We start from the raw sequence: 16,853 nt of genomic DNA on the forward strand, positions 1-16,853 counted from the left end.
CTAAGCTATTTAGACAAACATCCGCTAGAGGCGCTTTAGTTGCTGTATAACTTTAGAGAATAGCTGTAGCTAACGTAACGATCTAAGCTAAAATAAAGCTAACTTTTCACCATTTTGAAAAAAAAATACTTAAAAAAGTTGCATTACTTAACGAAATATATTTTTAGAACCTGAATTTTATTCCACAATTCGCTTAGCCTTTTTGGCTTTTCTTCCTACAAATATTTCTATCATGAACAGTAGGATGGATAAAGCGGTGCCTATAATGTAAAGTGAAAATATTCCCTGAAAATCAAGTTTATAATATTAATTCACAATTACTAAAGATAACATATTATTATGTAACTGAAATGTATTTTTCTTACAATTAATATCTTACCGCAATATGGTTTAGATCTAAACTTTTAATATCCGCTTCTTTTTTCCGTCTAGAAAATTTCACTCCTAGTTGCACTTTGAAATCTACATAGTTTATCACTACCTGAAAAAACACATAGGTAAGTACAATTATTTATACCTGCTTAGATACTTCAGATAGTTGTTGGTAATATGATCGAACCACTATGCCCAAAGAGTTAGATTGCATTGCTATGGCATATTAAAACACAATATATTTATGCAATAAAGAATTAAATAAATAAATATACCCATGGCTACCCTCTGAAGTCTATTACATACACACTTGCTTATACAATGCCTAAAGCATATAAGAATTTTGAGAAATTTTGTTCTTTCAAAAGACTTAGCGCGTTAGTCAAGTCATGGTTTCTAATATTTATAAAATTTTAAAAACTCTCTGACGTAAGTTTGAAAACCTATTCAAAAAGAAAATTTTGGGTATTAATCTAGGCTAATACAAATTTATTCATACCCTCCAACCATTCCACCCCACTTGTATTGTCCCTACCTGCGTCTCCCAGGCCTGCAGCAGGCCAGCCTCGTGCAGGCGCCCCGCCAGCTGCGTCAGCTTGTCCACATACTGAGAGTTCTTCCTCGCCATGGCAACTGTGTACTCATAGTAGATGTCCTCGACCATGAGCTGCATGTTCACCATGGCCTCCTTGGTGATGTACTCCGCGATCGCAAAGAAACCTCGAAACAAACAGCACTGTTTTCTTTTTCTTTCAAAAAGTTCCAAATTCAAATACACTATGCCTACTTTTATGTCTATTGGGAATGTATAGTCAAATTGTGTTGTTTTTCTTTCTATCAGTTCCTAATTCAAATAATATCAAACTTATTTACTTTTATCTCATTCGGAAATTTAAAAAGTTATGGAAGATGTTTCTTACCAGCCGGGAGCTTTTCAATGCTTAGCGCCATGGTTCTCAAAAAGCTGTTTCTTTTTAATTTCTCTTCTTCCATTGTTTTAAACTGACTCACCAACTGGATTATTCTTGGCTGCAAAAAAGTATTGTGTTTAATTTTATCCCTACTACCTACCATATTTACGTAACAACGTTTGTTGTTTCGTAAAATATAGCCTCAAATTCATATAAATTATTTCAGCCTCAAGAGCAGTGTAACCTAAACTACTAATACAACGGTAGTTTGCTAAATTCTTAGACTCTCACATCTTGCGACGACTGAATAGAGAAGATCCACGCATTATGCGTCGCGCCCCACTCGAGCCTCGTGTCCAGCATATCCTGGACCGTGTCCACGGCGCCCTGGTACTTGGGCACGGTGAAGGCGGCCGCCAGCCCGCCGCCGTACGCGTTGTCTACCAGGAGACCAGTCACTAGGAGCCAGCCCGTGATGCTGCGCGTGCGCCAGTCCACGCCAGATTCGGGTTGAGACTGGAGGCATAATTCAATGAGTTCAATGGCACTACGTTAGCATAAAATCATATTTTTAAAGTCAGCGCTACTTGCATTTAAGTGTGTTATGGTAAGTTGAAAGTTGTAACCGGAGTTAAAAATGCTTGACAATTATAAGAATTTGTTGAATCACCACTAAAACCTCAATCATACTCAACTGAACCAAACAGTCCATTCTATTATATTCCTCTACTATACATAGTCACAGTCAGACCTAAAGAAATCTATGTAGGTACCTAGACTTACAACCGTACACACTACTGCACACGTCAACGTCAAAATAACACCAATCCCTTTCGGAGATTAAAAATAATCTGAAGAAAAACCTATGAAAAACTAAGATAAAAACCCAATACCTGCGTGACCATCATCCCGAAGGTAGTCAGTAGCACCTTGTCGGAGGAGCAGCCACTAGCCAGGTACAGGGCGGCGGCGGCGTACACGAACGTGCCCGCCACCGTGCCCCACAGCGGCCAGCTGAACGCCATCAGCGGCAGCTCCCAGCTTGCTATGATCCTACAGATATATGAGGGAGTCGAAGAAGGTTTTTATTCATAGTATGAATAAAAAATGTATGGATAAATGTCTAAATGCTACACTCCGTAAGGAAAACTGATTTTCTGCTCATCTTTGAACCTATAGAACAAAAGCTGATGATGAATACTAATGAGTATTAATAATAGCGAACTATCGCTGCTATGCATTACTGTCGTAATCGAATATTATGATGATGAATGTGTAGAAGACTTAAAAAAAAAACTCTGTTACCTTGGCGCCGGTGCAACACATGTGATACCGCTTCTTACAAGTGAAGCAGAAAAATCTAAATGGACGTAAGAGTCGTGCCAGGAGTAAAGAGCACCTGCAATAAAAAATATTAATTAATTAATGTATACTTTTATTGGTCAATTAACGAAGATTAGATGTACAATAAGGTGGACTTAATGCTAGAAAAACTTCTTGCATTGAATCTGCAGGAGATTGACGGAGCAGAAAGTAAGGAAGTGTGCATTAAATTCTAACTTAATATTGTATTGGAAAGTGGTATGGATGATATTTTATACATAACATATACCTATTCCGAAATCTGCCCGATCTTCTACAACGTTGCCTAAGATGCCGTTTCCTGTCCCATCCTCAAAAATATCACCCCACTCGTTTTCGTCATCCCGAATTATCTGCAACGTGCAATTCACCCACCTGAAAATAATCTATATTTAAAGGGAGATCTCCTTTCAAACGTATAATAATAAAATCATAGAACTTTACTTCATCCATCCATGATGGCTTTATAATTATCCTACTCATCATTATTTGCACTGATTCCTATCGCGCGATCACAATCTATTCAGTAAGTATAATTTGAAACTGAAAGTGGTGAGCAATCACAGTGAAGCTTTACGGCCAACATTGACACTAAAGTTAATTATTTTTACAATACAAATTATTTTTACAATAATTATAGATTTACAATACTTTACCGACAAAACTCAGCCATAACCCTCATTTCAAGCCCATCGTAGCCTCCTGGCACGGTAGTGTTATCGAGATCAAGTACAACATAAGGCTTGTAAGTAAATGTCGCTAATTTTAGGGTCTTTCCGTGCATATTGGAGATGTCATGGGGAAACAGGTTCTTGTGGGTTTTCAGCTGCTGAGTGCAGGCGTCCCAGGAGTCCAGGTATAGAGGATCGTTGGCCTGAGCATCTGCCCCCACAAACTTGTGAGTTACAATGTCATATGATTCACAATTTTCCGTTGAATTGGCTGGGATTATGAGAAGCAAATTGGCGACCAATGCAATTTCTTTTAATAAGAGAAGATCTAGAAAGACTTTTGGATCGCTTTCTTTATCCATCGGCAGGAATAACAGAATTTTATTTCCTCTGCGAATATTTCCCAAACGGTTTACTTTTTCAAAGGCCGAGATAAACTTCTGTGGGTTGGACATTTGTACAATGTAATCTGAGCAACCCATTTCTGATACAGTCAGAATCGGATCAACTAGATTTTGAGTCTGGTTTATATTCATGTAGGTGATGGATCCTGTTAACATATTAACGTCCAATTGATTTTCAGAAACCACATTTAAACAATAGGATTTGTTCAGATACTGCTGAAATATAATCTTTAATAGTATTTCTATAGGTGCTGTAGATACTAGTAAGGTGTCCATGATTTAAGGTTTATGTAATGTGTTTACGAAGATCCGAATCGGACTTAGTGTAACCATAGACTAATACACTAATTACTATAAAATAGAATACACAAAAGGTTTAAAAAATATTTAGTAAGTAAGTAGATAGTCACTATTATGGTTCCGTTGTACTTATTAAGGATGATCAATTACACTGTTCTTACATATCTTTTTGTACTGTTCAATATTATTTTGTCAACGCTAGGTATAAGGCATAATAAAATGTTAGATATTTGTTTCATTAACTAAGGTAATGTTAGCACGAAATGTATCAACGACCTCACATTAAAATTACGAGCAAGAAATCAAGATTTAATGAACATTACACTAAAGCCCGCAACGTAACGACAGACGTAGATAGTCATCTGAATAGGTACATACGGAACCACTAGAGCCAGTAATTGTTAACTAGGGTGCTACACTGTTAAATCATTTCCTTTTTATTTTACCTTGATGCCGATGATTGCTGCGCAAACAAAAAATAATTTTGTTTGACAGTAGTCAGCCGTCGATAATTTTTCACAGAATTACTGGGCAATTTTAATATTGTCTGTTTATTACTTAAGATTACGACTTCTAGGACAATATAAACACTTGAAGTCGTTTGATCCAGTCGATCATAGTGAATATTATTTAAACGGGAATACATGTCATTTGATCATTGATTCACAAACGATTCACGACGATAATCTTATTTGCCTGACTGAGTAATATGGAAAACTAGGAATCGATTACCAGGTTTTTTTTTTATAAAGTCGATTCTTTTTTCCGTGGTGGCTGGTGGTATTATTGCTCGGATCGTCGACCACTCCGTTATTTAATAAAAGCCTTTTGCAACAGCCTATCTGTTTCATAAACCCGTTGCAATGCAACAATTCCCCAATATTTATAAATGATCTGTAGTGGAAATTTCAGAATTTTGAAGTAGTTACACAGTTTGGAGTTTACTTACTTTTTACAACACAAACTAACATACAAAATTTACACACAAAAGAGGTCTCTACTTCTTCGACTTTTTACGTCCCGCAAACATTTCTATCAAAAACATTAGTATAGATCCGGTGACGCCAATCATATACACTGAAAATATCCCCTGAAATATAAATCAAGATATAAATAAGTAAGTATTTATAAAATCAGTTGAGATAAAATTTGCATAATGTTATTTATAAGTACAGCTCACCACTACATGTTTCATATCGATATCTTTTATTTCTGTTTCTCTTTTCCTTCGTGAATATTTCACCCCAAGTTGAAGTTTGAAATCCAAATGTTCTATGGCTACCTGGAAAAAATATATTGAATACACAAAGTCATAAAAGTTAACTTTCTCCTTATATTTCTCATAGAAATTCGCTTCAGCTACCTACTTAAAAACTTTTTAATACATAGAATACGATTTTTACTTTCTACTAAAACAAAGAGTACCTTAATAACAATGTTTAAATTTCGAACCTGAGTTTCCCAAGCAAGGAGAAGCCCTGCCTCGTGTAACCGTCCAGCTAACTGGCTGATTTTGTCCACATACTGTGAGTTCTTCCGGGCCATGATCACCGTGTACTCGTAGTAGATATCCTCCACCATCAGCTGCAAGTTCTGGAGAGCCTCCTTGGTGAGGAAATCGTGAACTGCCATGTTACCTTAAAAAGGGAAGGAACATTTTGTGAGTGCTTCAGGAAAAGAAAATCGTAGTAGACCTATAAAGGTGGACAGATAAAGAATATGTCACACGATTTTGTCTGTAAGAAATAAAGATCTATTTCCATAATTGTGCTAATAAAAGTTATCTAAAACTAGTGCACTCGAGTCATGTTGTTTTTCAGCACAAAGTAACTATGAACGTGCGCCTGAAAACCAATTTTTAATTGCTTACCTGCCGGGAGCTTTTCAACTGCTATGGCCATTGTTCTTAAGAAACTCTGTGTTTTTAAGTCCTCTTCATCCATGGCTCTGAACTGATTGACCAATGCCATTACTTTAGGCTGTAAAATAAAAAAAAAAATATTTTGCCTTCTGCGGACATCATAGCGTTTTTTGCCTTCTACCTTCTTATCTTATCGTCAAATAGCAGGAAAAATAACAATGGCCGACCAACTCACATCTTTCGAAGCCGACATAGAGAAAACCCACGATATATGCGTGGCTCCCCACGGTAGCTTCGCGTCCAGCAAGTCTTGCACGGTGTCTATGGAGCCCTGGTACTTGGGCACGGTGAAGGCGGCCGCCAGCCCGCCGCCGTACGCGTTGTCGATGAGGAGACCGGTCACTAGGAGCCAGCCCGTCACGCTGCGCACGCGCCAGCTGCTCCCAGGGTCCGGTTGTGGCTGTAGAGGATACGAAAGATTTTTTTTAAGTGCATGGGTTTGAGAAGTGGGGGTAGAAAGTGTCCCATATTATAAGATATTATGAAAGTTGCTGTGTCTATTAGAAGCCTGATTCGGTAAAACGCTAGAAAAAAGGGTATCTGGAAACTAGTGGTTAATACTCATGTCGAGAATCGAGTAAGTACATGAGTACTTTTAATCACCTGTGTAACCATCATCCCAAAAGTAGTTAGCATAATTTTCTCAGATCTGCAGCCCTTGGCGAGGTAGAGAGCGATGGCTGCGTACACGAGGGTGAACACGACTGTGGCCCACACCACCCAGTCGAACGCCATCAGAGGGAGCAACCAGTTCGCTATACTCCTGTAAGGAGGGATGGAAATGTCAGTCCGGATTTAGAAAGGGAAGAAGCACGGCAACGGCATTACTTAACGTAGTGGATGACATAATTTCCTCCCAGGATAAGGGCAAGGGCACACTGCTGACGCTGCTTGATTTCTCCCGCGCTTTCGACACCATAAATATTCCCCTGTTATTGGGGAAATTATCGTACTATGGATTTGAAAAATCTACAGTTAGCTGGTTCAGGAGTTATCTCTCAGATCGGACGCAAAGGGTAATGTTTACAGGCACTGACGGGAAAACTCTATCCTCGGCATTACTACCTGTGACTAGAGGAGTCCCTCAAGGCTCAATCCTTGGACCTATCTTGTTTATTTTATATTCTTCCGATATTACCAATTGTATCAAGCACTGTAACTTCCACATTTATGCTGATGACCTTCAATTATATCTTGCCTGTTTGCCAGGGGATTCTGTGCCAACGGTGAACAAAATTAATGAGGACTTGGAGCGGATAGTAGATTGGTCCAATAAAAACTGTTTGCTTCTTAATCCGACTAAATCTAAATTTATGATATTAGGCTCAAAAAAACAAATACTGGGAATAAAAAATTACGATCCTAACATAAAAGTTAACGGCACAAGTGTTGAAGAAGTTACTGAGGCCCGTAATCTTGGCGTACTCTTTGATCAAAACCTTCGCTTTGAGAAACACATTCTTAACGTTGTTAGAAGCTGTTTTTACAAACTCAAAGTGTTATACAAAATAAGACCGTACATTAGTGAAAAGCTGCGTATTCAGCTGTGTGAAGCACTAGTTTTATCAAAGTTAAACTACGCAGACACTGTGTACGGACCCTGTCTGTATGTTAAAACGCAGAACCTCATTCAAAGAGTCCAAAATGCTTGTGCACGTTTTTGTTTTAATATACCTCCTCGTGCTCGTGTGACCCCATTTTTGAACAGTTCAAATTTATTAAAATTATCAAGTAGAAGAAAGCTTCATTTCGCTACCCTATTATTTGGGGTTGTTAGAGGTGAAACCCCTGAGTATCTTTACAAGAAACTTACATGGTCACATCAGTTTAATAAGCATAACACTAGGGCCTCCTCCTATCTACTCATTACCCCTGACTTCAGAAGCGCAGCATTTAGATGTAGTTTCCGATACGCAGCCTGTAAATGTTGGAATAATCTCCCCCCTCCCATTCGCGACCTAAAAGGACAAAGCACCTTTAAGCACAGACTCAAAACACACCTGATCTTGTTACAAAAGTTGCAGTCATGAAGTATTCCATGAGTACCTACATCTTTTTGAGTTTGGTTAATGCCTATATAATATGTATGTGCCTACACAAAATGTTAGACCTACCCTTAAATCTAAATGTATAATTGTTGTTTCACTGTTTATAATATATTTTATTGTACCTAACTAACTCTTGTTTGTTCACTTACTTGTTTGTTTATTTTTTGTTGTATGCTTTGTAATTGGTTAATTCAAACGATCGCACTCCTAATCTACGGCGTTCCGTTATCAAAGGATCCAGCTGAAAACCAGCGCTATAGTCCCCGGGATTATAGCACATGCTGAGTCTGGAGTCCTTTTCGACACTGAGCAGCAACTAGCACCTAGTGTACCCTACCTACTAATTTATTAATATTTATTTTTCTAGTAATTAAGTATTTTTGTTACCTGTTTTACTGTCCATGTTGTTGTTTTTGTGTCGAATAAAGTTTTTCTATTCTATTCTATTCTATAAATGGTAATGAATGAAAAAATGTATAGGAATATGCGTCAGGAGGGTTATAATAATCTCTACATTTAGACTAATTGAACCCGAACGAGAGCTGTAATGCTATCGGTACATTACATGCAACGAGATAGAGTCCTGGTTAGCACAGCAGCTCACCAAAACATAGACAACGCCATGCAAAGCTAACGCTAACTTAACCATTTTTTTTTATGTAGCCAATTCAGTATTCCACTGCTGGTCAAAGGCCTCCCCATGTTTATTCTACACGAGAGACTTAACCAATATTAATAAAAAAACAATGTTACCTAGGAGCGGGTGCTATACAGGTCACGCCACTTCTGACCAGCGCTGCTGAAAAGTCTAAATGAACGTACGGCTTGTACCAGGAGAATAGACCAGCTGAAACCAACAGAAAACTTAAAACTTAGAAAACTTAGAACTCCTTACGTTTATGTACGGTGGCCTGCGCCTAAAAGTATACAGGCGGAGATTTTAAAATAGCGATCTCAAGCTCACATGCTGCTCAAGCACATCCACATAAACACCACTGCTACACACATCACACACAACACGTCCCCGGATTTATAACAGATGTAGCTGGTCCCTTCATCATCAGGGATCGCTATTTTAAAAACTCCGCCTGTATACTTTTAGGCGCAGGCCACCGTACTTTAAATTTTTCAGTGGTTTCCTTACCTACTCCAATGTCAGCCTTGTCTTGAAGCACATTGCCTATGACCCCGTTGCTAGTTCCGTTTTCGAAGATATCGCCCCATTCGTTTTCATCATCACGAATTAATTTTATTGTACAATTAATCCACCTAAAAGTTATTGCATTATAAATATATGTAATATGTATTGAACTATTTTTGTATACATTGTGTAGTTTTCCGTGGACCAACCGTTACATCCCACTATTGAAAAATGACCAATACGAAAATTTATACAAAAGGAAATTTATAGAAAATGATAAAAATATAAATTAAAATTAATACTTACCGACAAAATTCAGTAATAATTTTAAAGTCAATTCCATCATATCCACCTGGGTATTTAGTCTCATCCAGATCTAGTATAACGTATGGTTTATACGTAAAAGTAGCTATTCTCAGCATCTTTCCCTGCAAGTTGGAGATGTCATGGGGCAGCAGATTCGAATTGGTCTTCAGCAGCTGAGTGCAGGCGTCCCAGGAGTCCAGGTACAGAGGATCGTTCACTTCATCATCAGCACCCACAAACTTGTGAGTCACTATGTCGTACGACTCACAGTGATCAGTAGAATTGGCCGGTAGGATGAGCAGTAAGTTGGCTAACAGAGTAATTTCATTTAGTAATAAAAGATTTAGCAGGATTTTAGGGTCGCTTTGTTTATGCATCGGAAGGAATATCAGAATTTTATTCCCTCTACGCACTTGCCCCAACTGATTTACTTTTTCAAAAGCGGCTACAAACTTTTGGGGTTGTCACATTTGCACAATGAAGTCGGAACATCCCATTTCGGACACAGTGAGAATTTGTTCATCTAGATTTAGCGCTTCATTAACATTCATGTAATTGATATTAATTCCGTTAAAAATATTCGCGTTCAATTGATTTTCGGAAACTATATTTAAACAATACGATTCACTCAGATACTGCTGGAAAATTATTTGTAATAAGATTTCTATAGGTGCCACGGATACTGGAGAGATTTCCATAATTTTCAATCAGTAACGATGACCGTTTAATACAGCGATTTAGTCAATACTATTGTAAAACAAACATCAGTAAATATTGTAAGTGATATTAAAATCATCTCCAGTAATTACTTTGTTAGTAATTAGTGTCAATGTTTCATAGAAAATAATATAGGTCATATCATAAAGTATAAATAGGTCTTTAGTGCAATTCATCACTAGTTAATGTCTACGAAAAGGTAGGTAATAATTATAACCTAATGGTATACCTTATAAATGGTTATTTCAATATTTAATGTAACTAGCATGATTTTATTTGTAACTTATAGTTGCCCGCGAGCTTTGCTTTGCCTAAAAATATTTCCTCGTGAAAAACACCGTTTTTTTTCTTAACTAATTACATTCCGTGGATAACTCCATGGTTATCCATAAATTATTAAAACCAAAATAGCAAAATAGGTCCCTTTATTATTTACTTGTTATTGATGATTGTAATAAAAATAGAAGTAAAACACAATATTTAACTGCTAATAAGTAAGTAGGTATACTATGTATAATTCACGTAAAATAATTAGTTAATAGAATTCAAATGCACGTAGCGTCTTCCTAGTCTTCCTACGCCCTGCTAATATTTCCATGAGGAACAGTAGAGCGGACCCAGCGACGCCGACCAGGTACAGTGAGAATATTCCCTGGAAACATAGGTACAGTCAGCAAAATAGACATGTTTACCTCCCCAGCACAAAAACTTCCCTTTACGGTAGATAGAGGACATGAAAAATGTTCATGTACTTTATCTGATCAAACTTTGTGCACTGGGGTACATTTGAATATTCGTAATGGATTTCTCTTTAAAGTTACAAGAATTATTACCTAACGGGTGGGTGGTGCAGCTAAGGAGCGTCCTGAAATGGCGTATCATCTATTCCTTACCTACGTGAGACTAGCGTGCATTGGACACTCAAATCTATACTGGTTCTTGTGTTTGTCACAGACACGATTAGAAGAAGAAGAAGTTACCACTTACTTACCACAACATGGTCCATATCCAGACTTTTGACTTCTGCTTCCTTCTTTGCTCTTGAATATTTGATTCCTAGTTGGACATTAAAATCCAAATGGTCCAGCACTACCTGCATAAAATATTAAGTCATATTATATAATATCAGTCTTTTCTGAGACCACATAAAAAATGGGGTAAGTTATTCATAAGAAAAATTAGGTAATCGGCATATAGCTCTAAAAATCTGCTGGCTGAAGTGAAAATGGGCAATATATTCTGTAGATTGCGATGCCCTCGGGCCTGTTATGAAGAAGGCCGAGAACAAAGGGTTCTGGTGCAACTTAGATGCCTATGTGTTAATCTAGGCTGTAAGCTCACTCCATACCAAATTTCATTAAAATTGGTTCAGCCGTTTTGACGTGAAGTAGTAACAAACATACACACACGTACTCACAAACTTCCGCCTCTATAATATTATAGTCGGATTGCCTCCATCACAACTAGAGAATACAAGCCCGGGATCACGGTCATTTTCCAGTCCCGAAATTTTAGGGATTCAAATTTGCCAATCCCGGGATTTTCGGCATTGACAAAAAAGTATGTAAGGGTATTCTCGTAGCTTTGTTGTCATTAAATTAGTTAAATGTCAAATGATTGACAATAACCCGGATCCCAAATAAAGGCCGGGATTGTATTCCCTAATCACAACCCCATACCTGCGTCTCCCACGCATGCAGCAGGCCGGCCGCCTGGAAGCGCCCGGCCACCTCCGTCAGCTTGTCCAAGTACTGCGAGCTCTTCCGCCCCATGGCCACCGTGTACTCGTAGTAGATGTCCTCCAGCATGATCTGGGTGTGCACCACGGCTTCCCGCGTTATGTAGTCGCAGACCGCAAAGTAACCTGAAGGAATAGCTAGGTGAAGGGAGGCGATAGAAGCATAGAACAACGCGGACTCATGGAAGGACGTTGGCGCTTATTCTACGTCTTTCTAATAATATAAAATGGTCTTATTTATTTAGTAAGTACTTATATATTAGTTTGGTAAGAAAATGGTCATTGGGTACTTGGGTAAGAAGTTTATAACTACTTAGAGAAAACTTTATAGGTATATTAATTAAAATTACCTGCAGGAAGCTTTTCAATTAATGTGGCCATACGTTCCGCTATAAGGTTCTTTTCTATTTTCTTCCCATCCATTGTTTCAAACTGACTTATAAGTTGTTTTATTTTCGGCTAAAACAATAATTATTGAGCGTTATATATTGTTATATATTGCTGTATGAATTCAAACAATAGAGTCAATAAGCATCATCTGACACAACTGCACAAATGGACGTCCCCCCGTCCAAACCAGCAGCTTCTATGGGTAGGTATTACGAGTGTAATAAAGAGTTTCAGTTGAGTTTTCATTCAATTTGAATAAATCTAACAAAACATGAGCTATAAAGCAAGTTAGTACTTATCACAGATGTGTATATGCTTTTATTCACGAAATCAGCAGATAAAATGACATTACATCTTTCGAAGGCAAAATGGAGAACAGCCAAGCAGGATGCGTAGCGCCCCATAGCAGCTTTGTATCGATCATGTCTTGCACGGTGTCTATGGAGCCCTGGTACTTGGGCACGGTGAAGGCGGCCGCCAGCCCGCCGCCGTACGCGTTGTCGATCAGCAGACCAGTCACTAGGAGCCAGCCCGTCACGCTGCGCACGCGCCAGTTCGAACCAGGGTCTGATTGGGACTGAAATTATAACAGGGTCAAACTTGGATCGCGAAGGGGAATGATGATGCACTAATAAACAAACGAGATGTTCGATTGCTGAGCAATTTATGAGCGTAGATCGTGACAGACGAATATCGTCATACAAGGTCGTTACATACCTACAGCCTTACAGCCGTCTTGATGTGTACATTTGGACAGCACAGGGCCAGAAATTGTAAGGACAAGGGTTGGCCGCTGAATAATGGACGATAAAGCCCGATTTGGAACAAAAGCTGGTGAAACTGTTTGTTGGGTTACTATCCTATACCATAGAATAACGAGTACTAGTACTTGTTATTCAAATTCAAATTCAAATCTTTATTGCATTCCATAATTAGTGTTACATAAGGTGGTTATTCTCTGCCTATACATAATATCGTTTACTAATAATATCGTATTTACCTGCGTAACCATTATCCCGAAAGTAGTCAAAAGCACTTTCTCCATAGACCACCCGTTGACATAATAAAGAGCGAGGGATGCGTACACAAATGTGAAGAATACTGTTAACCACATCACCCAGTTGAAAGCCATCAAGGGCAGCTGCCAGCCAGCTACAATCCTGAACATATAAATAATTAAGAATTAAATAAATAAACATAAGATAATAGTTTTAAAAATAAACAAATTTAACTAAGTTATCTAGAGAATGTGAGAAGATCTCAGTGCAATGAGACCAAATTTGAGCCCGTCACCAGATGAACCACTTATACTTTGGCTATTGATATAGATGACTTCTATAAGTAACAGGCACGTAATAGGTATACCTATGATATAGTTAAAATTACTTAGGTGCGGGTGCGACGTTAGTGACTCCACTTCGAACAAGCGCCAACGAAAAATCTAAGTAAACGTAACAGTTGTGCCACGAGAACAGTCCCCCTGTAACAAAACATATCAAAAATCAGTCACAATCTCCACTGCTGATATGGATATATCTACAACGCCCAAGTAGTATCACCACTTCTCCATCAGGCCTTCCTCATCAAGCCAACATACAGAATGTTCGCTTATTTATAGCGTATAACACCCGTAAATATGTATAGTTTGCAATATCTTTCGGCTCTCTGCTGGCCCTTAAAAGGTAGCTGACGTAGCTGAATGCGGAAGGCCAGTGTCTAGCAGTTGCTGTTGGTTGGCTGATGATTACACACTCTTACCTATCCCAAAATCTGCTCGGTCTTCAACCACGTTTCCCAAAATCCCGCGCCCTGTCCAGTTGGGGTGGATGACGCCCCACTCGTACTCGTCATCTCGGATTATTTCTACCGTACAATTTACCAATCTGCAAAGTTAGAAAAATCTTCGTAAAAATATTTAAAAAAAATATTGAATAAAATATTCAATAAAACGAGAGGCTTAGTGCAGCCAGCATTATGGGAACCTTTGAGCCAGGTGCGATAAGAGGAGGTCTTTTTGACATAATTTAGGTTAACTAGTTTGTAAATGGCATATTTGTTAATTAATATAATTTTATTGATCAAACAAATAAAACTATTACGATATAGCCCTTCAGGGTTTCCGCACAAAATTTAAAAATAAAATACTTAAGTATTAATTTTACCGGCAAAACTCGGTAAGGACCCTCAATTCAAGTCCATCATAACCAGCGGGAGTTTTTGCGGGATCAATATCTACGATGGTATAAGGCTGGTAAGTAAAAGTGGCTACTCTCAGCGTCTTCCCCTGCAAGTTGGAGATGTCATGGGGCAGCAGGTTCGAGTTGGTCTTCAGCTGCTGAGTGCAGGCGTCCCAGGAGTCCAGGTATAGAGGATCGTTGGCCTGAGCATCGGCCCCCACAAACTTGTGAGTTATTATATCGTACGACTCACATTGATCAGTAGATTTAGTAGAATTGGCCGGGAGGATAAGTATCAAATTGGCTACGAAAGCCATTTCCTTTAATAAGAGAAGGTCTACCAATACTTTCGGGTCGCTGTCTTTGTCCATCGGTAAGAACATCATAATTTTGTCCGCTCTTCTCGCGTTCCCCAAGTGGTTCACTTGTTCAATAGCAGAGACAAACTTTTGTGGATCGGACATTTGCACAATGAAGTCAGAACATCCCATTTCAGACACGGCCAAAATTTGATCGACCAGATTTTGTGTTTCATTTACGTCTATGTATGTTATAGTTCCGGTTAACATGTGAGCATTCAATTTATTCTCAGAAACTACCGTTAAACAATATGATCCATTAAGATACTGTTGAAATATAATTTGCAATAATATTTCTATAGGGGCGATAGATATAGGTACGATGTCCATTTTCTCCGTTATGCAAAAACTGCTTAATCCGGAGGTTGAGATAAAACTAAAATTCCTTGAGTAAGCATCACTCTTATGCTTCATTCTTTTAATTAAACGGAAACTACAATAATTACTTTTAATTATTGATTGTAGCAACTTGCTTACGAGTATATGTATGATTTTGATGTTTGTTACTTTCAAAGTAAAAATGTTATTGGTAGGGTCAACTAATCGTTTCACCTATAAAATAATACATGTTGTACTTACAAACTATACTAATACTACCTAGGATGATGAGCTTTTAATTATTTGACTGTTTAATTACGATACTTAAGTTGATAACTTCAAAGACATAATTATTGGTAATCCTGGGTATCATTTGAATTTGTAATGTAGCTATAGGCATAATAACCTTTAAGTACTTAAGTATTTTAAGTGGTAAATTTCACTAGAAGCAATTAGGTAAGTCATACTTATACTTTTACTATCGGTTTGACTTCCATTTATACTGTAAGTACTTACATCATTTCGTAAGTATTATTTTACGCAAGTAAATATTTCACAAATGCCGAAAGAGACATTTTTTTACATTAAAAATAAACTCTTTTTTGTCCGAAGTAAACATTTCTTTTTAAACACGCGGGCTGAAACCACTAAAGCTAATGGATATTGTGTTATTGTAGCGCGACAAGACACACCCGCCTAGCGCCACCCGGCAGTCCGGCACTTACTTTAATAATCTTGATACTTGATACTGAGAAATGCCGTTTACAGAAAGAAAGCTGGAAACGGCATTTCTAGGCTTAGTAGTTACAAAACCAATGTATATTTGTACCTTAGTTCTAATATTTTCTTTCTTTTGCCAAATAAACGATTTGATTTGATTATTAAGCGCTTTATAGGGTGAAAAAGTAAGCGCTTATTTAGGTATAAGTTTCCAGTTGTCTTTATGTTTGCTGCTGCATCATTGGTGAAGTTGTGAAGTGTCGACTGCGCCTCATGAAGTTCTGTGTTCATTTCTCAGGAGCACAAAAGAGGTCAAGTACTAGTCTAATGTTTGCCATGTCACTGTAAATTTACGTACTCCTTCAAACCAATTTTCTCAAGCAACGAGGTGAGTCAAGTCACTGAAAAGGGCTATTCCAAGTCAACTAATTTCTTTCCACCTCTACAGAGTTTGGATTTGGCGGTAAGAAGTATGTGAAAATCTGTCCACAAGCCCAGCAGTAGTCCAGTAGTTTCCTGCAAGTATGAAGTGTGTACAGCTCGACTACATTCACACGGGTGGTCCGCTACCTCAGAGCGCGGATGAATAAAGGAGCCGCATCAAATTAGGTGCTACTTTACAAACAATCCTGCACCGCAGTCGTGTTCATTAGAATAATACCCTTAAAATAGTACCAAATTAACAGGGAAGGTAAAATCATTATGAAGACTACTACTACTTCTACTTTACCGTTTGTTTCTTTACCATCTATAGGTAACTTTACCATGTGTCCAGTAATAAATGTTATAGTTATTATGATACACCTATTTCAGACAACTTAAAAGTCTTCTATATAATATAACACATAATGTAGGTTTAAACACATAATGTAGTTTTAATAAGTGGCCATTTCCTTAAAATTACCTTATCAATATATTATATCCCTGATTTTATAAAAGTAACGGCATTTTTTAATTAATATCAATTTTCAGTCATACGAACTGGATTGTCTATTAAG

The 16,853-nt window shown here is 37.9% G+C and overlaps 3 protein-coding genes across 3 annotated transcripts in view; 1 reads left to right on the forward strand and 2 right to left on the reverse strand.

Moving 5' to 3' along the window:
• The window catches only part of LOC105394215, a 45,850-nt gene extending 42,456 nt beyond the window's left edge, over positions 1-3,394 (forward strand). The window contains exons 12-13 of the mRNA XM_048628863.1: positions 2,372-2,377; positions 3,387-3,394. The gene's annotated coding sequence lies outside the window, so the exon portion shown is untranslated. The remainder of the gene's footprint in view (positions 1-2,371; positions 2,378-3,386) is intronic.
• On the reverse strand, positions 160-4,030 carry LOC105382853 (glutamate receptor ionotropic, delta-2-like). Its single transcript, XM_011552821.3, has 9 exons — positions 3,302-4,030; positions 2,896-3,020; positions 2,589-2,682; positions 2,177-2,336; positions 1,575-1,799; positions 1,293-1,401; positions 908-1,092; positions 380-481; positions 160-285 (listed from the first exon to the last, which is right to left on the reverse strand). Exons 1-9 carry the CDS (start codon positions 3,994-3,996, stop codon positions 178-180), a joined length of 1,803 nt encoding a protein of 600 aa, XP_011551123.3. The 5' UTR covers positions 3,997-4,030; the 3' UTR covers positions 160-177.
• Positions 4,031-4,998: 968 nt separating this feature from the next.
• Positions 4,999-15,241, reverse strand: LOC105394405. Its single transcript, XM_048629091.1, has 18 exons — positions 14,444-15,241; positions 14,040-14,164; positions 13,668-13,761; positions 13,282-13,441; positions 12,634-12,858; positions 12,242-12,350; positions 11,833-12,017; positions 11,145-11,246; positions 10,733-10,805; positions 9,530-9,746; positions 9,134-9,258; positions 8,812-8,836; positions 6,545-6,704; positions 6,117-6,341; positions 5,891-5,999; positions 5,473-5,657; positions 5,201-5,302; positions 4,999-5,110 (listed from the first exon to the last, which is right to left on the reverse strand). The coding sequence occupies exons 1-18, from the start codon at positions 15,229-15,231 to the stop codon at positions 5,018-5,020; spliced, it is 3,102 nt and encodes a 1,033-aa protein (XP_048485048.1). The 5' UTR covers positions 15,232-15,241; the 3' UTR covers positions 4,999-5,017.
• Between the last annotated feature and the right edge of the window lie 1,612 nt (positions 15,242-16,853).

Source organism: Plutella xylostella, chromosome 22 (genome assembly GCF_932276165.1).
Source record: "Plutella xylostella chromosome 22, ilPluXylo3.1, whole genome shotgun sequence".
NCBI classification, from domain to species: domain Eukaryota; kingdom Metazoa; phylum Arthropoda; class Insecta; order Lepidoptera; family Plutellidae; genus Plutella; species Plutella xylostella.